General features: G+C 39.3%; 1 protein-coding gene across 12 annotated transcripts in view; it reads right to left on the reverse strand.

The window, feature by feature from the left end:
- ap3b2 (adaptor related protein complex 3 subunit beta 2) overlaps positions 1 to 24,975 on the reverse strand; it is a 43,606-nt gene that overhangs the window by 4,707 nt on the left and 13,924 nt on the right. For 4 of the 12 annotated variants that reach the window (XM_016668838.1, XM_016668841.1, XM_016668831.1 and 1 more), the window contains exons 2-26: positions 24,048 to 24,123; positions 22,281 to 22,355; positions 21,931 to 22,026; positions 20,852 to 21,012; positions 20,632 to 20,698; positions 20,215 to 20,397; positions 19,133 to 19,330; positions 17,534 to 17,631; positions 13,490 to 13,544; positions 13,320 to 13,391; positions 13,174 to 13,236; positions 12,936 to 13,068; positions 11,898 to 12,007; positions 11,628 to 11,804; positions 11,219 to 11,405; positions 10,354 to 10,484; positions 6,225 to 6,263; positions 4,973 to 5,087; positions 3,923 to 4,091; positions 3,597 to 3,762; positions 3,022 to 3,109; positions 2,735 to 2,844; positions 2,419 to 2,647; positions 2,246 to 2,330; positions 1,402 to 1,499 (exon numbers count right to left, since the gene is read on the reverse strand). In XM_016668838.1, coding sequence (XP_016524324.1) covers positions 1,402 to 1,499; positions 2,246 to 2,330; positions 2,419 to 2,647; positions 2,735 to 2,844; positions 3,022 to 3,109; positions 3,597 to 3,762; positions 3,923 to 4,091; positions 4,973 to 5,087; positions 6,225 to 6,263; positions 10,354 to 10,484; positions 11,219 to 11,405; positions 11,628 to 11,804; positions 11,898 to 12,007; positions 12,936 to 13,068; positions 13,174 to 13,236; positions 13,320 to 13,391; positions 13,490 to 13,544; positions 17,534 to 17,631; positions 19,133 to 19,330; positions 20,215 to 20,397; positions 20,632 to 20,698; positions 20,852 to 21,012; positions 21,931 to 22,026; positions 22,281 to 22,355; positions 24,048 to 24,123 — 2,981 coding nt within the window. The remainder of the gene's footprint in view (positions 1 to 1,401; positions 1,500 to 2,245; positions 2,331 to 2,418; positions 2,648 to 2,734; positions 2,845 to 3,021; positions 3,110 to 3,596; positions 3,763 to 3,922; positions 4,092 to 4,972; positions 5,088 to 6,224; positions 6,264 to 10,353; positions 10,485 to 11,218; positions 11,406 to 11,627; positions 11,805 to 11,897; positions 12,008 to 12,935; positions 13,069 to 13,173; positions 13,237 to 13,319; positions 13,392 to 13,489; positions 13,545 to 17,533; positions 17,632 to 19,132; positions 19,331 to 20,214; positions 20,398 to 20,631; positions 20,699 to 20,851; positions 21,013 to 21,930; positions 22,027 to 22,280; positions 22,356 to 24,047; positions 24,124 to 24,975) is intronic. The other 8 variants (XM_007546816.2, XM_007546815.2, XM_016668836.1 and 5 more) reach the window with 3 other exon arrangements.

Here is a 24,975-nt window from a genome sequence, read left to right on the forward strand (position 1 = left end):
GTTGTCCAAATGGAAATGATCACAATCATTTATTATTTATCGATGTATTGCTTATTGTGACAGGCTTAGTCATTTCTAACATCTCACCATAGAAAAAGAAAGGCACTGAAATAATATACGACCAGAATATATATAAATATACATGTAAAAAGTTCTAGATGTCTGCCATGTTTGGACATACAGTATTACATACAGCTCACATACTGTATTCACAGCCCAGCAAGGTGGTTTCTGCATGACTACCTTTAAATCCCGCCGTATATTAGGATTTTAGTAGTATCCAGTAAACCAGGAATAACAAACATACTGTGCAAACTGGAATGCAGTGATGCTTCCGACTGAACACAGAAGGTGACTGATGGTAGGCCACTCAGCTCCCAATACATTCCCAAACTGCTTCCCAAATGTAAACTACAAACACGTAAGTAAAAAGCCATTACCGAGCAAAAACTAAATTGACACTCAAAAAAATTGTTTCTTTGCAAAGAAACAGTTCAGAAAAACAACAACAACAAGACAGCTTTGATCAGTGGTTACTCGTGGTTTCAAAGTAATTTTTGTCATTCGCTTTGTGCTCAAACAGAACTGAATCATGATCAGTGGATGAGCATTTCCAGTCATTCCTGTGATCAGCAGGTCAACAGCTCCAGACCTGGAGATGCAGCTGCGGTGTGACTACCAAGGCAGGAAGGGGTCAGGGGCCGCGTCTCAGGGAAGAGGGGATGATGGTGGGAAAGTGGGGGTTCTGAGGTTTGCTATACAGCAGGCGGGCACACAGACGGCTGGGAACAACAGACCTATCAAAGCCAACTTACCCGCTGTCTGAAAAGGCTTCTCTATGAGGGGTCGTATGAAGAGGAGGACACGTTTACTACACGTTTACTACACGTTTACTACACGTTTATTACACATTTACTACACGTTTATTACATGTTTACTGCAGTGGTTCAGGCTGCAGCCACACTTCAAGAGTCATTTTACCTTTAAAGCAGTTTCTGTTTCTAACTGGAACCATTTTAGATCATCACCTTTCTAAAATAACGGCCTAAGACGTTTTTCACCAAAGTAGGTTTTTTTTCCTTTGGTAATAAAAAGGAGGTGATTTTTATTTTATTTTTTTGCAAAAATCACTTTTGACAAAAAATGACTTAGGCCATTTTGTTAAGGAAGGTGACGTTATGCTTTGTGGGCTCAGCCAGGGGGCGTGGCCACAGGGGCGGGGTACCGCCCAATCTTGAAATGTGATTGGCCGCCCCCACCAGAGCCGCTAATCAGTTTCTTCATATCATCTGGTACAGGTTGATGTGCATGATGTTTAGTAGTAATAATAAGATAAAGAGCCTAGCTATACGCCTCGGCATCAATGGCAGAGTAACATATTGCTGCACTTTAAAGACTCACCTTGCTCCTTTTTGAACTCGTTCTCTGTGAGGAAGACCGGCCTCATCAGCTCTCCGACAGGCGGCTGGATGGACACGAAGAATTTCCTGGTGTGTGTGCTGCAAAATGACAGCGATACATTTATTGATCTTTGATCAGCATTGGTTTTATTTCACAAAGAAAATTGACTCAGGCACAGAAGTGGTGCTACATTTTTTTTTCTATCAATGGGACAACGGAGCTTCAGGTTGCGAAGAGACATGAATTTGCACACTAGGTAAAAAGCTCGTGGGGTCCAACTCTTGAGACAGCACAGAGTAAAGGAGATTGTCTTATGTTCCCAATTCTACTTTTGTTTTTGTGCTTTGTGCTCCGAAGGGCTGTCCTTTCCTTTCTGAATCACAGAAATGATTTGTCTACCAAATTACAGTAAAAGCATAAACGTTAATCTTGTCCTGTCTCTTGCCGTTGATCTCTTACAAAATCGTACAAAATGCTGATCATCAAAACTTCAGTCGTAGTTTACAACACGTACTCTGGTGTGTCCCAACAGAATACACTGTTATGATGACATGACAGTCAATTTTACTGTCTTGTCCATAAATAATGAAAAAATGTCACAGATGTGCTACTGACACTGATATTTAATTTAGAGAGATGAACTAAGGAATATGAGAAAGAAACTGGCTTTTGCAGCACGGTGTTTTGTAAGTATTGTTTTGAGAAATGCTCTTATTTTGCAAATGTCAAGAATAACTATTAGAAAACTCTTAGAAGAACTGACAGTTCTGCTGCAGACGCTGTAGTTGTGTTTTAAAGTCGAGTGTAAGGACGTAAAACTGAGCAAACAGGGACATCTGCTCACCACAGCTGGAAGTTTGCAGCTTGTGTCGAGTCACAGAAATCAATGCCCATAACCGCCGTGGCCGTCTCGCCGGCCGGAAGCAACTCTGTCGACACGCAAAAGCGTAAATGACATTAATTAAAATTCAGGAAAACATCTAAACACACGAGCGACGTCTGCTGCTGTCGGGGTACCTATCTCCGGGAACTCCTTCACCCTCATTCCCGACTGGAGCTTCACGTCCTCCATGTGCAGGCTCTTGGTGTCGGACGCGGAGCTGTTGGTGAACTGCATCTGCACCGCCACCATGTTGGCGTCGGGGCTGAACGGCTGCCGGCTGAAGCAGTACTCCACCGACAGACCCTCGCCCGTGATGCGGTGCAGTAGCTCGTAGCTCTTCAGCGCGCTTGAGGGGGTGATGGTCTGCGGAAACATATGTTATGTCTCGCACGCCGTCTCTGTTCCACCCCGCAACTTTCAAGGCAGGAAGATGGAAGCGTTTCTGCTTACCGCTGGCAACAGGACGGCTTCAGACAGGGAAAGGCCCTCCAGGTCGGTCACCAGGCTGTTGGAGAACAAGTTGTTGACCGGTGTGACTTGAGGTGAGGGAGCTGGTTCAACTGGGAGAAAAAGATGGAAGTCAACATTCAGAGACGCTGAACTTTTATTTATTCAGTCCCTATGAGAAAGAAATCACATGATCTGGTCTATTGTTTGATAAGCAGAAGACCAGCCTGTGTTTATATAAAACATCTGCTTTCTCTGCAGAAACATGGGGAAAAAAAACAACAACTCACAATCATCGAGGTCCAAAAGAGACATTTCCTTCTTCTCTTTCGTGGTTTCTCTTTTGGCAGGTTTGGAAGGAGGTTTAGATTCAGCTGCCTGGAAGAAGATCAAGTACAAATGTCATGAGCATCCGACAATTTATATGATAAATGGAAGAGGATTAGGGTCACTGAAAATAATAAACATAAATAAAATTCACACTTAATTTTGAAAGAAGTTTTTCCTCTGAATTCTGAGAAACTCAGAGAGACAAAAATCTCAGAGTTTCAAATTCATTCAGTTGAATCTCCAAATTAATGTCCTAATTTGGAGATTCAATTCTTAATGCTGAGAATAAAATTCTGCTGAAAACGGAGAGAATTCTGATATTAAAATAAAAAAAAGCTGAATCATGATCATAAAAAGTAATGATTATGAGATTAAAATCCAAAGCTACTTTATCTCTAACATGAAGGACAAAAAGCAGAGACAGTCATTTCTCTCTTCTTATATTTCTTTAAGAGGACAAAATGTGAAAAATCCCTGCAGGGTTATGAATATTTTTCTAAAACACGGTGTCTCCGGCTCAGTCTGCTCGGTGTACCTTCTTTTTCTTTCTGACTTCTGCCTCAGACTCGGAGTCGTCAGACTCTGACTGGCTGCTCTCAGACTCGCTCTCCTCTTCCTCGTCAGACTCCGACTCCGAGTCGCTCTTCTGCTGTTTCATCTTCCTCTCGTGTTTCCTGTCTTCCTCTTCGCTGCTCTGCTCACTGACAACAGAAAGGAGACGGTGATTAAATGAACAAGACAGACACTGATTCGGTTTTAGCTAAAGGGAAGCGACACCGGATGACCTGAGGCTTTAAAACCGATTACAAAAATCCTCTGGAAAACAATAAGATTATAAACCCTTCAAACTGTGTTGGTCACCTTTCACTTTCTTGCACCGCCTTCTTTAATTCCCTCTTCTTCGTTTTCTTTTCCTCTTCTTCCTCCTCTTCTTCCTCCTCGGACACGGAGACCCCGCCGCTCTCTTCGCTCTCTGAGGCCGAGCCGCTGCCCTCGCTGCCACTCTCCGAGCCGCTGGCAGAGTCCGACTCTGGAAAGGAAAATAAAGTTTAGTCGGAGGGGAAAGTGTTTCATCAAAACTGTTTTTCCAAGTGTGGAATACAAATTTTTTTGTTATTTTCATCAATTATGATGAGTCACTTTGTGTCTCTAACATTTAGTCTAAGGCCCAGATGAAGAAAACACACAAACTTTCAGCCTGAATCGAACAAGTTGAAGTTGAGCTGCTAAAATATTTTTCAGTCCAAAAGAAAGCAGTGGTGGCAGCAGTATCATGGTGTCAACTGATTAGCTCAAACTAATCAGAGGTTTAATGTTGTTATCCATTTATATTCATAGCTTATGCAAAACTTTAATAATCAGTTTGGCTGTGTTTTCAGACAAGCAAAATATTAGATTAAATCCATCATTTATTTAAAAAAGAGGCGTTAACTTCTCTAACATTAAGTTATGTAAAAATTCAATATTTCAATTACGATATCAAAAAGCCGCGCCTCAGTGGAGTGTTTATGTTTCCTGAACTTTATTGTGATTTTGAAGACATTAATAAATAAGTATTGACAAATCCTCTCGTTATTGTGGCATAACAATAATAGAAAAGTATTTCTGTTTAGCAAACAGACGTCATTTTGGTCAGTATAACCGACCTAAAACCAGAGAGGTTTGGTCTGATTTAACTTCAGACATGGAGGGGAAATGGTGTATTTTTATTCTGTGTATGTAAACATCTGGTTTCATCTGTTTGTCTTGGACAGCGAGACGTTAACAGCTAGGGATATTGTTTTATAACCTTTGACCTGTCTGTGTTCAATAATGTCCCTGAATCACAGCAGATCCACCATGACTCCATGGTGGCAGACATCTGTTTTTTGATAAAATGCGTCCTGTCGGCACGCCAAGGCTAAACGTTACCGCTGTCGGCAGACTCGGTCGGGCCAGACTCGCCCTCCGAGTCGGAGTAGAACGGCTTCTCGACTTTCTTCTCCTTCCTCTTCTCCCGGCTGCTGCATTTGGTCCATTCGGGCACCTGGTGGACAGAAACGGAGCCCGGTGAGTTTTTATTTCAGCCACAGTGGAGGGGAGCAAAAACAAAGAAAAAAGAAACAACCATCAGCAAAAAGCACAGATGTGGGCAGAGTAGCATGGCCATGAATGCCTCTGCCTGGGCGTGATGCAGCCAAATGAAGCCATCCATCGCTGCTGCTGATCTGCTTTTACACAGTGGGGCCTCCGAGGGAGGGGCTAGGGGGGCCATGGCCCTCTTTTGAGAAATGCTGGCCCCCTCCCTCTAGAGGATCATGTTCAGGTCATAGAAAGGCATATAAAGTCGTCTTTTTTCAATACGACAACAGAAAGGTTTATCAAATTAAAAGTTTGGTTTGGCCGCCCCTGTAAAAATTTGTGAGGCCGCCACTGCTTTTACTACGACTGAGTATTATGGCCACAATAAAAAAAAATTAAAAATACAATTATGAGAATTAAGTCATAATAAAATGACTATAAAATAGTACAAAAAAATATTATGTGAATAAAGTCATAACAGATCTATTCTCGTGATACTATGACATTACTCTCGTAGTATTACGGCTTTATTCTCGTACTTTTATATTTTTCATTTTCCTAGCATGGCCTTAATACTCCGATGTATTTTACGAGAGAAGTAAAAGAAAGAAAGAAAAGAAAATTAATTCAATTCGGATGCTTCTTTACGCCGAATGAGACGAGCACCAGGCGTTGCCTTCATGACCAGTTGCATAAATGGTTTTCTTTTAATACAGGGAGCATTTTCATTAACAGAAGTGATGCCTTTGAGGACTTATCCTCCTACGCTTTTTTTTTTCTTTTTCTTTTCAAAGAAAGCAATCTGCTCTTTCCGCTCATTGACCGGTTCGGTAATGAGCGTGGACAACTCCCGGTCCCACTTAAAAAAAAAATCACTCCGCTAACGCGTTTCGACATGCCTGACGAGAAAGAATCACTTCTGTAATGGTGAGGAGGAGGGAGAGACAGGAGCTGTGTTTCAGGTGGCTTCGGCTCAGCTAAGCACAGAACAGCAACTACATAATAAGGCAGGGTGTTTAAAAGCACTCGGGGTTTGTTTTTCGCGGCTACGTGGGTTTCGGGCTGAAGGAACTTGTGGCTCGTCGCCGCTAAACGGACTCACGCTCGTCAGTGTTGTGACTCTTTCAAGCAGCGCAAAAACCTGGCAGATGTAGAAAAGAACAACCACACAAAAAAAAGAGTAGGGATGGAGATGAGGAAGAAGGAAGGAAATGTTTTGTTTGTTTTAAAGCAAGAGAGAGAGGCAGGGGATAGATATATAAAAAAAGTGGAAACAAGTTGGAAACTCAGAGACAGGAAGTAAACTCCAAATTTTATCACTGAATGTGAAATTATTATCACAGTAACATGGAGCGACTAAATGGTGATTTTACACTCCAATATAACTTCATATTAATGCGCAGAGCCCTCCATACGTATTTTGACCCAGGCTGCTAAAATGTGCAATAGCCTTAAAATGAAATCACATTTGTTGGTGTTTCAGTTCATTTTCTACTTATATCAGTTTAACATCAATCGCAATAATCCACATAAAATCTAATTTTAGCTTTAATTTTGAAGTTGATCAGAGTGTCTAGGATGTGTTGAAATCAATTCCTGTTTTTCTGGGGTGTAAACATAAAACTGAACATAAAGGCCATTTTGTTTTCACGCATACACAAAATGGGAAAGATAAGAAAACATTGAAAGTATGTAACTCTTATTAAACAATATGTTTTATGTTTTACATATCTGCTAAAACTGTCATATGACAGCACAATATAAGAGATAAAATTAAAAGAAAAAGAAATGGAGCTTCCCTGGCTTCTGCAGAAATACACGGATTGGTCAAAAAGAACCAATCAGAGCCAAGAACAGGACCTTAGCTCTGTCAATCACTCCAACATATGCAATGCTTACAGTTTTCCCCTTACTCTCTGCTATGCTGCAGCTGGTTCACGGATGCTAAGGCTAGTTAGCGTAGCCACTGATGACAGCAGATTAACAATTTTCCTGAAACAATAAAAGGTGATCTAATTTCAAGGTTTTTTTTACACATCTTTACCAGGGTTTCCGATACGTGTGAAGGGTGCTGTGCTCATGCACAGACATACTTACGATCAAACCATCAACAACAAAACTAGACATGGGAGTGAACAATGAAATCACGGCCATGATGAGAGGCGCAGCGATGAGTGAGATCACATCAAGCAACGCCACACGTTAAAAAAAACATCACAACTTTGAAGGAGCAGTGAGGTGCAGCAGAGGAAACAGGAACAGAGTGGGTCTGCTGGGGAAACTATGCATGAAAAGCTAAATCCTGTGTTTTTAATGTTTTACTAACAGTGTGTCGTCTCCCTGACTTCATGTTTGATATGCAAGCTTCACACCAGAAGAGCAAATGTACAATAAATAATAATATCACACCATTATTTATGAACTTTAGCTATAACTCTGAACTTAATTCAAACTGTTCTCTATTGACTGCATTTTGGATGACAGGTGAGAGAATCCATTATAGAGTATAGAGGATTCAGTAAAATCAGGTCAGAATCAGTCCAAGAACACAAATCTTACCAAGTATTTTTTTGTCTAGTTAAAGTTCAAATATCTTAGTACATTTTATAAAAGAAAACTTTTCAGTAAGATATAGAAGCTTGTTTAATGTAAATAATTCATTGGTATTTATTTTAAAAAGTGCTAGCTCCACCAGCAGATTAAACTTTCCTACCAATCTTATATCACGTGAAATAATCTGCTAACCAGAATGTTTTCATCAATATTAGTGATTTATTGACTTAAAAGAAGCTCCTATAAGTTCCTGAAAAATTATTTAAATTACCTTTGTCTTATATAAAATGTACTAAACATTTGCACCAGAAACTAGACAAAAAAACGGTAAGACATTGTGTTTTTGCAGTGCACAATAATGCCTTCAAATTAATATTACTGCTAATCTACAAAATGCTAGAAAATTTTATGCTATTTCTATTTTCAGGGACGCGTCTTTGACCAAATGTTGAGATCAGATTTTTTTTTTTAAATTATAATTTCAACGTTCACTTATAAAACAGACAAAAATTCTGTAAGATTCAGAAAATTTGAATCGTGGACAAACTTTTTGTTCACAATTCCAGCTTTGCCAACATTCGGTAGAGAAAAAGAGCAAGAGTGAAATCTGAAGGAAATGAGAGGGAGCAGCCATCAGAACCCAAACCACTGCACTCAGACCCTGCAGGCGGGGCACCTCTCGCCAGTCTCCCAGCAGGCCGATCCGCCCCTCTCCGGTGGTTATGACTTCCTCCGTCTGACGACGGGATGCGGAGTGCAGAGGGAGACAGAGCCGGTCAAAACTGAGCCTTCAGGGGGCCGGGGACCCCCCCGTGCCCACCCGGGTTTTAAAACGGTCAAATCTTAAAGCAACTGAGATGGTAATTCAAAAATCCTACTGATGTTTTAGTTTGTTTTAGCCCTTTAGCTAAAATGTGAGGATACCACACACACATTTTAGATAATTTTTTTGTTTCTGTTTTTTATCCTCTATAAATTCAGCTGAGACAGAGTAGATCAAAATTAGAACATCAACATTATCTTAATGATTTCCACGAGTTTTTGGCAGAGGAGAAAGAAAATCTGCATATTGACAATAGCAGTTGTAGAGCCGCACAATATGTCGCATCACTTCTGTCTTCGCAGTATTAACGTCACAATCGAAAAGGAATGCTTGGATTTCTGAAGTCACTGTATTTCCATCTGAATCTGACCAGAGGGATTTGTTTGTTATGGATAGATGCTTTGATTTTTTTTTTTATTTGATAATTTTAGATTGTTCATACAAGACGTTAAAAATATATGGCTGTCTCCGACCTTTGGCTGAGGTTCACACAAACTTCAACACTAACAGACTAGCTCAGAAGCAGAGCTAGCTCAGCCTTTGAGCTAGCTCAGGTAGGCTACCTCAGAAGCAGAGCTAGCCTACTTCTGCAGTAGATTGTGGAGTCTTTTGAGCTAGCTGAGCTGTATGATCTATGTGAAGAGAAGCAGAAACATGGAGTCAGGGTTTCTGCTTACACATGTTGTTTCCTTCAATGAGAATATCTATGGAAAAAAGCAACAAACCCATTCTAAATCCAAATAACCAACATTTACGAGAATCTTGTACTAATTCAACAAACTGGAATATGAAAAAAAACATCTTCTCTTTCCTGTTGCAAAAAACCAAATGTAAATTATTTGCACTCATGACCTCATCAATGGTAGGTTCCTGGTTTCACTATTAAACAAAAACACAATATGTGACGGTAGAATCAAGTCTTAGCATCACTTGATTCTACGTCCATTTAAAACACACTGTGCTGCCAACGGCACATGGAGAGGATGGGATGGAGGAGAAGAGGAGAGACTTTGGTCAGAACTGGTAAGACTTTCTCTTAAACAGATTAAATCATTATCTTTGTGAAAATGTTGATGATTAATTTAGGAAACAGCTTAATCTAATTTCAAATTAAATGCAATGTTCCCAAGTGGTTTGTAACTAGGCGTGGGCTGGCTGCCTGTGCTGCGGTAATTCAATGTTTTGAGTCGTTTCAAAACGGATAAAATTTTCCATCATGCTGTTCTTGCAGTTTGTATGAGAGGCGAGAGAAAGCACCAGAGAAACTGGTAATATGGAGAGCATAGGTGCAAAAAAGCCTGCACCATTAAAAAAAAAATGAACATGTGAATCAGAACAATGCCATTGGTCTCAGTTCAGAACCAAAGCCTGCTCCCCCTCCGTGTCACAATGTGGTTCAAACAGCTGTGAGAAACGATGTGTGGACGGGCCGAGGAGCTGCTGCCCAGCAGAAGCGAGTGCAGCAGAGAGGATGAGAGGAGCTTGCTACCACGGACTGTTTCCCAGATGTGTCTGAATATTAAATTTCATTGCAACAACTTTCTCTCATCAACAAGAAAAGAATCCCCTTTTCTTTGTGACTCGTTCTCCTCAATGGAGGGAAAGCCTTTAAGCAACATCCATCAGGGTAGTCGACGGCGACCAGAAGGATGTGTGTTAATGGCAACGGGCTGTAAATGGATGGATGAAGAATCCATGATATATTGGAGGTGAGATTATTTTGGATGGGAAGCTCTGGAGTCCAGCCCCTCTGAGGCACTGCTCTGGCGAAGGAGCAGCCCTCGCTCCCCTCCGTCTGCCGGGGCCCCCATGGGGCCCCGGTGTCTCTGTATGTTACTGTTCCCACTGCACGCACAGACTCCTTCACCTCCACGTTGCGCACGGAGGGGTCGGGGGCGCTTTCGGGCCAGTCGGGCAGCTCCTGGTAGCCCCCAGCCTTGGCATTCAGCAGGTGGGAAAGCGAACCCAGCTGGAAGTGGTCTCTGTCTGCACAAACACAAAGCAGCAAGTACAGGGGAAAGAAATCTGCAATCTGAGAAATCTGACATGATCGAGCTTAAAATCCTGTTTCGGTGTTTCAGGTTTACAACGTGGAGTCAGTAGTTTAAAAACTAGTTCAACGCAGCGGTTTGGACATTATGATAGTCAAGTCCTGAGTCAAAAGGAACTTTAAAAGAGATTTATGGATTTTATTTTTGTAGTAAAATTACAGCTACAACTAAAGAGTATATTGGTAATAAATTATTCAAATTCAAATAAATTATTATTGATTATTCTGATGATTAATCAAATAAAAATGTTCATTTAACTGTTTAAGCCTTTCTAACAATCTTAGAAATATATTAAAATATGCAAACAAACAAATAATTAAACTCTTTGAATGAGATCACAATTAATCGAGTTAATCCAACCAACCGTCTCTAAATGAAACCCTAATAGTGCGTAGATCTATCTGCGATGCTAATGAGTTGTCTGCTGCAATTAAGACCTGATTATGTTCGCATATCAACTAAATCTGTTTTTGACTGTCTGAATTGTTCAGTTTTATTTTTTCCATTTGTGGAATCAGTGGGTTTTGTTAAGATTAAAGCCATTCAACATTCTTAAAGAGCTTTAGATGTAACAAACACAAAATAAATACTGCATTTGGAAAAATAATTCAGCTCAGAGAAACATCAAAGCTACAACTGTCTGAATGCAGGTCGTTCTTCCTGCCGTACCTTTAAACGGAGACTCCAGGACGGGTGCAGGTTTCAGAGCCAGGAAGAGCTTCTTGGCGTACTTGCTGAGGGCTCCGCTCTTCTCTGTGGGAACAATGAGCTGCCGAATAAAGCGGGCCCGATCGCGGATGTCGTAGTTCTGGTCGTACTTGGCCAAGTTGAGAACGTACTGCGTCAGCAATTTAGTCTGTAGGAAAGAGGACACAGAGGACGAGGACAGCTGACCCTGGAATCCCCTGACACGGAAAGGCCAACATTTTTCCACATTCTGTTTTCTCTTTGCATACCAGAACTTTTCTGTAGCTTTCCATACTATTAATGAAACCTGGATAAATTCGGAGTAATTCTAGCCTCACATATGTAGAGGACTTAGACGGTATGTTGTTAGAGAAAACCTTCAGCTGGGTACCTGCTTGGAATTGGTGAGGTAAAGCTTCGCGGCCAGATTTAGGATCTGCAGCTTGACGATGTCTTCCTCATTGGTGAACGACTTGGCCATCTTCCTCAAGACGTCAGGAGCGATCTTTGGCACGTGCTCGCAGTATTCTCCAATCAGCCACAGGATACTGGCTCGTGCCATCGGGACCTGTGGGAGCACGCCAAACTGTGAGACCTACCTTTATTTGTGTTGTCTGCAGAACCTCTGGCCATGCTAACGGAGAGGAGGCGAAATCGTAACCTGGATGTTGTCTGTTAGTTTCGCCATGTGCTTGATGATGTCACTGTGCTTCTCCGGCTGCATTTGGAGCAGCTTCTTGATGACAACCACCGACTCGGCCACCACCAGCTCTGTAGACGAGTCAAACGTTTGCATCAGTCAATGAAAGTACAGAGTGTTACAGTTCAGACCCACATCTGTAGAAACTTGGTATTCATGTCAGGGATGCGCAAAATGAGGGGGGGGAAAAAACATGGCGCAATAACTCGCTATAAACTCGCTATAAATGTGACTATTCAATTCTGAGTTGAAAAAAATCAAATCAATAACAAAAGCAACAACTGACTTGACCACCTTACTGTCTTTACCTGTGAATTTTTTAGGTTGCTTCAAGCAACCACTGTCAGCAGATTAGGGCAGCAAACAAGGATTATTTAATTAAAAATGTAATAATCTGATTTTAAAAAATGGGTATGTTCTTCATGTTTTTCATTTGACCACTTTAGCCTTTTTATTCAATATTTTAAATACATTAAAAGATTAAAATAAGCAAAACCCTTTAATTACTTTTTTAATTCAGAAAATATTTTTTTAAATTAAAATGCGATAACATATAGCATTACTTTAGTAAATCTGAGCCAGATGAAGCTAAAGCTATGCCAAAAATATTTACAGACAGATGTTTTTATTTTGAATTCAAAATGTAAATATATATTGTACAGTTTTAGATTAATTACAGCTCTGAATATGTTGTTTCTTCAGCAAATCGTCTGTTCTTTAAGTCCAGTTAGTGACTAATCGATCACAAAATTGAATAATCAATTAATCGTTTCAACCCTACACCAGATACACTTTGTTGCAGGCATGCAAAGCCTGATGCATGTTACTTAAATAATTAACTAACATTCATTGCAATTTGAGCACCATTTTGAAATATACATATTTCATAGTAATACATTTACAAATAAATAGAGCTGATTAAAATAAAATATTATTTCATGCAACTATCTCGTTTACTACAGAATATTTACCAATTTTTATGGCTCTCTCTACTCTTACCATCTCGGTTGGACAGCAGCTGCACCAGGCCGTTCAAACACGTGTCTCTCACTTCACCGATGTTCGTAGCACAGCGGCCGATAGCCTGAATTGTTGCAGCCACGAAATCTTTATCCATGCTTTTAATGTATGTCTGTCGGAAACACACCAACACGTTCATTATTGTTGTATCTCAGCATCACAGTGTAGGTCGACAAAACCGAGGAATTATTATAAAGTACATTTAATTCGACGTTACCTGAAACTCCCTGAGAATAGTGGAAATGTTTGTCTCATTGGCCAGATTGGTGAGAACCTCCAGCTGTGAAAAACAACAACATGTCGGCAAATTTCTAACAAGCCTTCTGGGTTTAGCGGGTTAGACAGAACAGAACAGAGAGAAACCTTAAGGATTTTAATCTGGGTTGGGTCCGTGGAGCGGATGTAGAAACTCTTCAGGTACGGTTCGAACATGCCCTGCAATACACACACACACCAAAAAGTACCCCACATAAATCTTTGAATTTAAAATGCAAAACAAACAGGCTAAGTGTAATCCAACAAGTGTAACTTACCCGCCTTTTAATGGTCATGGTGGCCACATTCTGAAGAACGACGTACTGGACCTCACTGATGGAACAGAAGAGAGAGGGAAGGAACTGATGGAGGTCTTTCAAATGACAAAGTTGAATTACTTTAAAGTGTCTTTTTGGACTAAAACACTGAAGTTACCACACTGGACATCCACAGCTAATAAACATTAGCAATGCTACTTAGCCTATTAGCATTGCTAATGTTTGGATTAGCTATGGATTACTTAGCCAATCAGTTAGAGAGAAACCTAACTTAGCACTTAGCAGTTATTAGCTAACTGCTATTAGTTAGCATTGCTAACAAATTAGAAATCAACATAAAATCATAAAATGTCAATATCTGAACATTTTTTTGTGAGGTGTGTATGTAGGAAATGCAACACAGTTCAGAATATAGAAAAACTTTGATCAAATTAGGATTAAACATTTCTGTGTTAGTCTATAGCTCTTTAGCAATTGTTTGGTCTCTGATGTTGCACAGGGCACCAACTACTGGAGAGGCAAGAAACACATTTAATATACATTTAAAAAATCAAAGAACCCCGTATATTTAGCCTCTTCTTATTTTAACCGTTAATTCATGTTGACTTGATAAGTGTGAACAGAATGAGAGACTCTGTTCAGTTCATCTGTCAGTTCATTTACATCATTCAATCCTTTTACATAAAAAAATAATCTGCCACTGTAAAAAATACTGGGGAACTCTCTATTTAAATGATTAAACGCTCAAACTTTTATTGTTTCTCTTTTATGTTTTCAATATATTTCACAAACTAATCTGCCTTATTATTTCACAGTCTTAGTGATAATAGGATAGGATGACAAAACTTTTAATAAAAACAATAAAGTGCATAGTTTTCTTCTCCCATGTCTATATTAACTAGAAAGTAGTTCGCAGATCAGAATATCGGAGTGTATCAAAGCTGCTTTGTTTCTCACCAAGGTTATTTGATTAACCTAACACTATTTGTTAGGTTAATCAAATAATGCTACTGTAAACACTGTAGGTGCTGTGTAACCATATAACCTGTTTGGTTATATGATTACATCATGTGTCATGCTGAACCCATGAGGTAGTCCTGCTTGAAGCAGCATGTGCTGCCTGTCGTCAGGTAAATCAAACATCTCTCCTAATCACACGCACAGAGGAAATATTAAATACATTAGTCTGCGTATGGAGGCTCTGAAAGTCAATTTTTATTGCACCAGTAAAATCGCATTTAACCTTTACTGGATACAGCTGGTGTAACCCCACGCCCCGCCCACACACACTTAGTTCATTGATCAAATCTGGGTTTCACATTTTTCGCCTTTTACGAGTCTCACTTTCTGTTTGCCTGATTTCCCCGGACAGAACTGTGAAACACTCGCCGTTAAATTTTATTACTTTCAGCACAAGTCTGTCTGAGATTTGTGCGTTCACACCGACCCAAACAAACCAGACTTTCTAGGAAAGTCTGTCAAGCACGATACAAACCTTTTTTTCTTGCAAATTTAGTCCACATGCACTTCACTGGAAATGCACTTAAAATATGTTTCTACTCTGAATATCAATAAGTCTTATCAAAACAAAGAGAAAACAAGCTAATGTTAGCATACCATTATAGCAAAAAGCTCACAATTGTCAAGATTTGAGCTTTTTGTGAAGACTGTAGCTGTAAGCGTCGTGTCAGATATATCTATAGCAACAAGGCTGCACCAGTAGGAACTCCAGATATCAGATGTACTTTAAAATCTCAGAGTTTTAAAGCATCTGCATTTGCTGAAATATTGGACTGGGACTCTGTATTGTACGTGTGTCAAACTCAAGGCCTGGGGGCCAAATCTGGCCTGCAGAAGCTGTTTATGTGGCCCTCCGGATCTAAACTGCATCAATAAGTCCTTCCAATTTTTCACAAATCTGCAAAATTCACACAAAAACAATAAATCCCCACATTTTTTTTCAGATTTTACTGAAATTTGTTTCTCAAAATTGGCCATAAATAAGTGACTGCTGCCTCAGCCTGACTTAATGTCAAGCTGTAGTCCGTGATCGATGCAAAGATTAATAAAAAGTCACATTTAACTTCATACATTAGCGGAAGAATTGTAAAAAAAAAATCCTTACAAATATTTCTAAATTAGCACCACAAAATCTGTGATACAAAATCCTGGACACAGAATCGGTGTGAAAAGATGTTCAATATTATTTAATTTTAAGAAACGCTTACTGAATGCTGAAACAAACAGATGTAGTAATGTTTAAACAATTTAAAGGGTTTCATGAATACATTCTGGAACAACCGGCCCTTTAAGAACATTCAGATTTTTTTATTTGGCCCAAAATGAAAATGAGTTTGACGCTGTATAAAATCTGTCTTTATCAAGGGCAAAAAGAAAAAAAGACCATAGCACCATAAAGAAAAATGAAACATTTACAATATCCAGTCCATCATTGAACTTTAAATATGAACTTTTGCAGCTTTTCTGTTAGGGCCCTTTATTTAATCCCTTAAGGGAGATATACAAGTTGCAATGAAACCTGAGGCACACCACGCTCCTCCAGATGGAGCTTAATAAAACACATTGCCCAGTTCAGTGATTTTCTGACACACGGAGAGATGCTGCAGTTTGAATCCTGCTGAATGATGATTCCATTAAACCCAGAGCAGAGCCACTTGTTTAATAAGAGGCTCGACAGGCTGCAGGACGTGCAGCCCAGAGGTGCTGCGCTGTCATCTCTCTGTATGGTTTATGCTTTCGTGTTTACTTCAGCTTCACCGAGCCCCCTTGTTTAATATCCGCTTTCTGCTTCAGGGCCTAACAGATTTATTCTTCCTCCCTCGCTTTGTCCTTTTGCTGTTGTTTACAGCGTCACAGGGTTTTGGGGCGTTATTAAAGCTTTACTTTCCCTCATTGAGACTTTCATTGTGTTCTCCACGAGTCGTTTTGTTTTTATATATATACAGTGACTTGCAAAAGCATTCGTACACCTTAAATGTTTTTAAATTTGGCGAAATAAAATAAACGGTATACAATACTCTCCATCAGCATTTTGAAAAAGAACAAGGGACCTGTTGCATTCAGCCCCTTTTACTCAGATATACCTAAATAAACTCCAGCTCACCATTAAACACAACACCAGCTGCCTGTAGTAGTGTGAGATTTATTACTGGTACAGATTAAACATGGTGTCTATAATAAATATTTCAAATAAATAGCCATATGAGGTCTGATGCAGATGTTTAATATTGTCCAACATTCTACAGGTTGGTTTCTTTAACAAACTGGCAAAAGCAGAATCACATATAGCAGAATATGGCCATGTTGTGGGGCTTTTAAATCCAGAAATACAAACAAAGTAAAACAATTTAAAAAATAAAAATGATGAAAAGAAGATGAAAAGGGGGAGAAGCTTTTGAACGTCTTAGCATCTATCTGTGCACATCCCTGGGTGTAAATACTTTTTTCATTTTGTTAAAATATTGCGTAATCAGTTCCTGGTAAGCGGATAAAAAAATAAATAAATAAATTAACAGAAAACCCTATAAAATGATTTTTCTATTTCTATTAAAAGAAAATAATCCTATTTTTATGGCGCTCGAGGGCTTCGGGTTTTGTCATTTTGCCCGAGTGGCAGAAATGCTGGGACACCGCTGGTTTAGATCAGACATTTACCTGGTAAAACGGCCCATTCAAAGTTCGCAGACGCTCTTCACCGAATACGACTTTACAACAAAAGGGCAAAACTTTGAATCTTTATCTGGTGGAGACACGCCCCAGAAATGTTGCAGCTGCAATTTGCAAACAATGTGGTTTTATGAAACAAACTTGCTGAACATTTACTTTATTTCCTTTCACTTAACAATTAGGACTACTTTGCATTGTTTCCAATAAAATACATAACAACTCTTGGTTTCAACGTGAAAAAATTGGAGAGTGGGAATAGTTTTGAACGATGATGTTTATTTTGTTAAAGAAGCGATATTAATCGACCAGCTTGATTACTTCTAGAACATTTTGAAAGGAGAAACGCAGGAAGCTCACCTGTGGCTCCTCAGCAGGCGGACCAACGCTTTGGCAATCACGCCAACTTCTGCTTTGGGGGCCAGGTGGAAATACAACTGGGCCACAGCCATCACCACCTGGAATTTGCACATTTGTCTTAGTAAAAAAATAAAATAAAATTAAAATTTAAAGCTTCAGTGGACTATAACAACCCTTTTACAATAATTTGCCTCTGCCAATTGTCAGCCGGTTAATTTCCTTCTGTGCAATTACAATCCATCACAGTTATTTTATTTTTTTTTATTTACAGCATTTTGCTGCAGCGCAGATGTGGAATGTGTTTGTGTTCACAAAGCCGATGTGTTAAACAAGCATAAAAGAGACAAATACTGTTCTGTTCTCCGTTTACTGCGCTCAGGCTAAAGAGGGGAACAAATAATCTGACAGTGCATTTATTAAAAAAGCCGCCGTTTGTTTTCATGTGGTGCTTCAACACAATACAGTCAACAAATGAGTTGGAAACAATTTAAAGCTCCATTACTGCGGTGGTAAGCTGCATATGCAACAACAGTGTGTGTCAAGACTTTGCAAAGTGTGTAATTCTGGAAGTCTGCTTGTGAATTAAATCTCTGCGAGTTGGATGTCAATGAGCTAATCCCTGACATCATTAGCCATTAGCAGCTGGGAGGCACTTACAATACATTGTGCCTCCTGTAGCTGGAAGCAGTGCAGTACAGCAAAGATGTGGGAACTGAAAGAATAACAATTACAAAGAGCTGGAGAAAAAAAAAAGATTAAAACATGTTCATCATGGTCCATCCATCTTCGAGTAAAAATCATCTCAGATTGAGTGACCTCCTCAAAGACCTTAAAAATGCTTTTGTGGTGAATTATTGACAACATGACTTTAAATCTGCAGTATGTAACTTTTATAAAAAATATGTTTTCCACATATTTGTAAAAATTGTCACCATGTCGTAACGGTAAAACACGAGACAGCTTATCTGTGAATAAAATCGAGCTCCTACCGTCATTTGAAGAAACGCAGCGTTACTAGACAGAAACAACCAATCAGAGCACAGAGGAAGGCTTTAGCGATGTCAATCATCCCCGTGTATACGCTGCTCAATGTGATAACGGGAAAGAAACAGCTCACCATTACTGGAAATCTGAACAACTGCCTTCATCAGTGGCCATGCTAACCAGTCTTATCATTCACCGCAGGCTCTGCTAAACTAGCTGTAGCCTAGCATAGGAGTGAGCAGCATATACCCAAGGTTAATTGACAAAGAGGAGGCAAAGAAGCTACATTGTTTTTCACAGATTATCTCATATTATACTGCAACGACAAAAGACAGTTTTAACAAATATGTAAAAACTGTACTGTTCATAAAAGCTACACACTGCAACTAGCGGACCTTTGTGGTTTGTACCGTAACTCCAGAGCGATGCTGAAGGCCTGGCCTGCTTTATGCTAACGTGTAGCGTGTTCACAGTGTGTTCGCAGTGTGTGTGTAGTGTGTTTGCAGTGTGTTCGCAGAGTGTGTGCAGCGTGTTCGCTGTGTGTGTGTGTGTGTGTGTGTGTGTGTGTGTGTGTGTGTGTGTGCAGTGTGTGTGCAGTGTGTGTGGCGCTCTCACGGCTGCGTTCCGGCTCTGCAGCAGCGGCTTGGTGTTCCTCAGCAGCAGCCGGTGGTCGGGGTCCATCACGTAGGGCTTCCTCTTGGCCATGGCGGCGGCCTCTGCTTTCTTCTCCTTCTCTTCCTCGTCCTCATCCTCGTCTTCATCCGAGCCGTAGAAGGTTTTATCTGCTCCTCCTCCCTCCTCCAGCAGAGACTCCTGCAGTCAGTGAGGAGTGCGCTTGTGGTCAACCGTCAAAAATTATGAACTAAGTTTTGTAAGATAACAGGAAACAACTAATTTCCTGACTGATTTCTTTAGATTTTTTTTTTTGTTCTTTTGTTACACACACACACACACACACACACACACACACACACACACACACACACACACAAACACAAAATGACATTTTCAAAATTATTTATTAAGGGGAAAAAAAAAAGATCCAAAACCTACCAAATAGTTGTTGCACTGCTTTGGTGCCAACAATCAAGCATTTCAATGTCAGGTAATTAATTTTTTTAGTCTGAGATATGACTTTGTAACTTCATAGTTACATAGTGAAGTTATATAGTTTAGCATTATCTCATTATTATTAATGAGATAATGCTAATGATTATCTCATTAATGCTAATGAGATAGCATTATGTAACAAAGGGGCAATTATTATTATTTTATTTAGAGCCAGGTTTGTTTGGACAACATTTTTATCTTATTTTATCTTTTAAAACTATGTTGTATTTTCTTTTATCTTTAATATTTTTTATGATACTAAAGCAGACTGCAAAGGAAAGGAAGAAAAAGTTTATCAAGGGATTGTAGATGCAAAAAGTGCCAATTTGTAATAATGCGATTAATCGTCAGAATAACCAATAGAACATTTCTCTCAGTCCAGCAAACTAAAATAAAAACATTTTAGTAATTTTTCAGCTTTTAATTGATCGTATTAGGACCAAATAACATAAGCTTAGGGAACTGATTAATAGAAGTAACTAAAAATTGGTAAAATGTGGATTTTCTTTAAGTCACAAACTAAAAAAGAATCAACAAGAAGTGAAAATGTTGTTAAAAACTCCTTACAGGTGTGTTTTATTACTCACGTTGATGTTTGGGTTGAGAAACTGGGTCCTGGCGTAGCGGGTCAACATGTTGATGATGACCACCTGGCCCCACTCCTCCACGTCGATAAGCAGGTTGCACAGCTTCCTGTAGTTCTTGTGGATCAGGTCGATGCGCTCCGGACACACCTCTTCGAACGCCATGACGACGCTTCCTGCCACCAGCTGCAGCACATTTCAAGTCAGGCACCAGCTGGCTGCGTTACGATTACATTCCTAAACACTGACTGACTAGAAAGTTGTACAGCTAGAATCTATGATCAAATGTTTTGCTTGAATTTGCTAAAACGGGAAGCGCAGGTGGGTTTTTTTTTTTCTTCTTCTTTATTTCCATCTACTGGTAGGAGTTGAGCAAAAATGTAAAACTAAATAAACAAGGTAAAAAAACAAAAAACTTACCGTGGTTTTGTCTGCAAGGAGTTTCTCTATGACTTCTATCAGCTGGTCTTTTTGTTCAGGATCCAAACTAAAACGAGAGAAAAAAAATAATGGTTAGTGAGAAGCTTCCCCTATCGACCGAATCTGGCTGAAGTGTAAAAACCACAAATGGATTTCTGTGTTTTCACGCTGACGGGGTTTGATTGATGATTATTTCTCCGGGCTGCAGCTGCAGACGTACCTGTAGAGTTTGGGGATGGCGTGGGCAGCGGTCTTCCTGACGTATGGAGACATGTCTGAAGCAGCTTCTTTGATGGCCAGCATCATGATGGGGACGATGATTGTAACTCGTATGCTGGACAGGACTCGCAGGGCGCTGGCTCTGATGAGCTGATTGGGATCCTGTCATTTAAAAACAGCAACATCAATTCAATTAAAATAGTAATATTCATGAGCTCAGGACTTTATTGAAGATCACTCAAGTGTTAAAGGTGCTAACCACCCTTCAATGTTAATTGAAGGGTTGCTAGGTAACGGCGCAGTCAACACTCAGCAAGTTTTGCAAGTGGCTCGTTTTCTAGACACCAAAAATGATAAACTTATTGCCATAAATTGGCTCGGTGTCTTTTTTTTGGTTCTTTTTAAGCACTTGGACTTCGACTGTTTTTAGAAGCAGTTGAGACGTAAATTGGCACAAAAAAGATGAAAAAATTAAATTCTGCATTATAGGTGCCCTTTAAAAACGATGAGTATTGTTCAATTTGGATCCAGAACAAGGACAGGATCAGGGAAAAATCATGACAAAGGAACTACTTCTCAACTGTTTCCCCACTTGGTCAGGGGGAACATCAAGGCTCCACATTAACACCCACACCGTTCTCGCTGTGCTAAATTAGGTTTTAAAAAGCATTACATTGGCTCAACCTTTCATTGCTCTCATATATCCAAGTACTTATCCCACTTTTAATGCTTTTGTTTACACATTTCAGCTACAAAAAATGTTGTGGATGGGAAAACACCACAAACAACAAAAAAACTAATTTGGTTGATCCAATTACTCAAAGGCTACAAACTGGAAACACGTAGGGAAGAAAGGACAATGCATTTGAGGCAATCTGTGTGGAATCTCTTGAAGGTTTATTATGGGATTGTTGGTCCAGTTGGTGTTTTTACACAATAAACTTTGAAGGGATCTTTGATAACGCATGTAAATTTGACTAAAGTTTTTTACTACCTTTAAAGCAAAACATTGCTAAATGATGTATGTGGCTAGTTCACACTCACAGCATCCTGTCAACATGACAGAAAGGTCAAATGTACCTTTAAGCCGCGCTGGAATGTAGAAATTGAGAGCAGGGCGAGGTCTTGCTGCTCCTCGGCGTAACGCACCAAGTAAACATAAACCAGCTTCTTCACCTGGAATCAGCAGAAAGGAAGATGGAGGCAAACCGTTCAGGCAAACTTGGAAAGGAAAGACGCAAACTGATTCCACTGAGATAAAATCAAAGCACCAGGAGACTTTCTAAAACATGATGACTGGAGAAGCAGAAACTCGCAAGCCTGGAAAATTAAAGATGAAAAAACGAGATACAAGAAGCCTCTTTTTCCATGTGCAGCAACAACACAAACTAAAGGAAACAGAGGCCAAACAACTCAAAAGCACAACCTACCTCAATGTTTTTACACGCCACGTTTTTCACCACAGCTGGGAAGAGGTCTGATGCATTTTTACCGCGGGCAATCATCTGGAGAGAAAACAAGAATTTGAAAGGATTAAACCCCTTTTAAGAAACAGGACAAAGTGCAGCGCACACAAAAACTGTTGGCTTTAAACACAAGCACTAGATTTATGCCATTGGGAGCTCTTCAAATCACATTCAACGTTCTGGATCTGCATTCATGTGACTGACAGCAGTAGGGCTACCTTCTGATTGCAGAAAAAACTCAGCTAGTGGAAAACTAGTTATAGTTTTTTTTAGGTAACTATGGCTGTGCCCAGCTTTCATAGCCCCAGAAACAAATACTGCTCTTGAAAAACACTCCTATTTAAAGTATGTCTTCAGGATGCTGCTTGCTTACTTCATTTAATTGTATTTTTGAATTTATTGACACTCTTATAGAAAAAACAGTGGGAGACTGATGATTTTAGTCTTTTTTTTTTTACATCTATTGACATAACAATAAATGTAAATTCTAGTAATGACAAAACATTTTTCACGATGAATGATAAGCGATACGATAAATAACCCAGCCTTAACAGTCAATATTAATTTTGAAGATATAGTCAATATTTACAGATGTTTTACATGTTACATAAATTTCGAAATCATAAAAAAGTTAATACACCTCTGACGTCGCTTCTCTGCTACTCTCACTATTACTGCCACATGATCAGACCAATATTTCATGGCCGAAACCTCCCCATCCTGAAATACATCCAGAAACACTAACAAGATGAAAGTATAAATTATTGGCCCACATTTACTTGAGGGACCCATACCAGTATGTTAAAAAAAATGGCAAAAATAGAATCCATCTCTTTTCTTTGAAATCAATCCAGCAATTTCTGTCACATTTGACACAGAAATGAGTTTTGAAAAAAAGAAAAAAAAAGAAAAAAAGAAAGGTTTGTTTTTAACCCAGCAGTTTCCATGATGTCTCTGTTGATGCTTGCTGACGTACTTTCATCTTCCTGCAGTGGTGATGAGTGAACAGATGGGTGTGGCATTTCAGATTGAGGAAACTGACACAGATCATGAATAATAAACAGCTGACAGCACAGTTTGGATCTGTGAACATCGTAGTTACATCATGACGCACTACCGCTGTCTTACTGCTCCAACAGACTGAGAATATTGCCAGTCAAAGCAATGGAAAGGGTTAGTGGTGAGTGATTCAGCATATTTTGATATCAATACAACATCAAGTAAATACAGGAACCACCAGTACCGACACTGACATGACACTTTTTTCTTTTTAAGTTTGATTTATTATCAATCTTCTGACCGTAAAGTATTTTTCTGGTTTTTCCTTTGAATTATTTCATTCAAACCTAGAGCACTATTTGGATAACATTTATAGGTATCCACAAAATACGTTGAGAACATATTGGCATGATTTGCGTGCATTTTTTAAAATAAATAAATACATAAATAAATAACGTGCAAAACAATAAGAATTTGAGAGCAGATCAAAACAAAATCCTTTTTAAAGTAGAACTGAGGAACTGCAATACGAAAATAAATAAAAAATTTCAAGAGGGAATCTGAAGCTAAAGTATCGAGTATTGATCCGATACCGACGTGGTATTGATACATTAGTGATATTTTGGATCGTTGCGTCCACCTCTAGTAATGATAGTGCACTTTTTTCTTTTCCATCATACACCCAAAATTGCTGATCAGCAAAATCCCAAAGTAAACATTAATCCCACTCACAGCCACAATCCGCTTCATTGCCTCCAGCTTCAGGGAGTCTTTGTTGCTGTCCAGCATCTCCTTCAAGTCGTCATGCCTGAAAGGAGAAAACATGCAGGATTAGCTCACAGCATAGCTTTACGGCAAATGCACAACTTTAAGGTTCGTTTTTAACTCTGTATTCACAGCTCAGGATATTCCGCAGTGTCTCAGTGTGACCTAGAAAGGTTTCCCTTTGAAGTGAGAAATTTGGTTTGCAAACTACATAAACCTGTGATACTGCAGCAGGCGATAGCAGAGCCGCATAATCCCTGGGAAAATGTTGACTTTTTATTGACTCCTGATTGTTTTGTAGAAGAAAACGCTTTGCTTTAATACAGTGTTAATCCAGATAAACAAATAGTCAGGGTGACTGATGCCCAGTTGTCCAGTATGTGGTTATTGGCAACAAAAGCAGATATGAACTGTTCCATGTCCACAGTTAATTCCTACTTTTCCCCCCATACCAGAATGGAAAAATAGCTATATTTACAACACAACTAAATTAAATCTAAAGCTTAAACTTCACATACAGTGTTAGTAGGAATTTTACATAAGCATATATCTGTAATAAAGATGAGCATTGGATTCAATTCTTACTGAGTATTTTTGCCAAGTTTCTTGTCCAAGTATACACTTGAAATAAGGCAAACCTGACTTACAACCTTTCAGCAAGAATTGAAGCTTGTTTTAAATAAGTAATTCCTTACTATGGATGATAGATTATTATTTAATCTGTCATGTTAAGAGTAAAAAAACACTTGCCACTTTAACTTTTTGTTATCAATATTAAAAAAGTATTAGTACCGTCTCTGGTTGGTGATTAAAACTTTAGTCCATGAAGTGCAACAGTCCTTAAAAACAACCATACTTGTTCGCGCCTTGTTTTTTTGTTTTTTTTCAATCATCT

Source organism: Poecilia formosa, unplaced genomic scaffold (assembly GCF_000485575.1).
Source record: "Poecilia formosa unplaced genomic scaffold, Poecilia_formosa-5.1.2 Scaffold17, whole genome shotgun sequence".
Lineage (NCBI taxonomy): Eukaryota > Metazoa > Chordata > Actinopteri > Cyprinodontiformes > Poeciliidae > Poecilia > Poecilia formosa.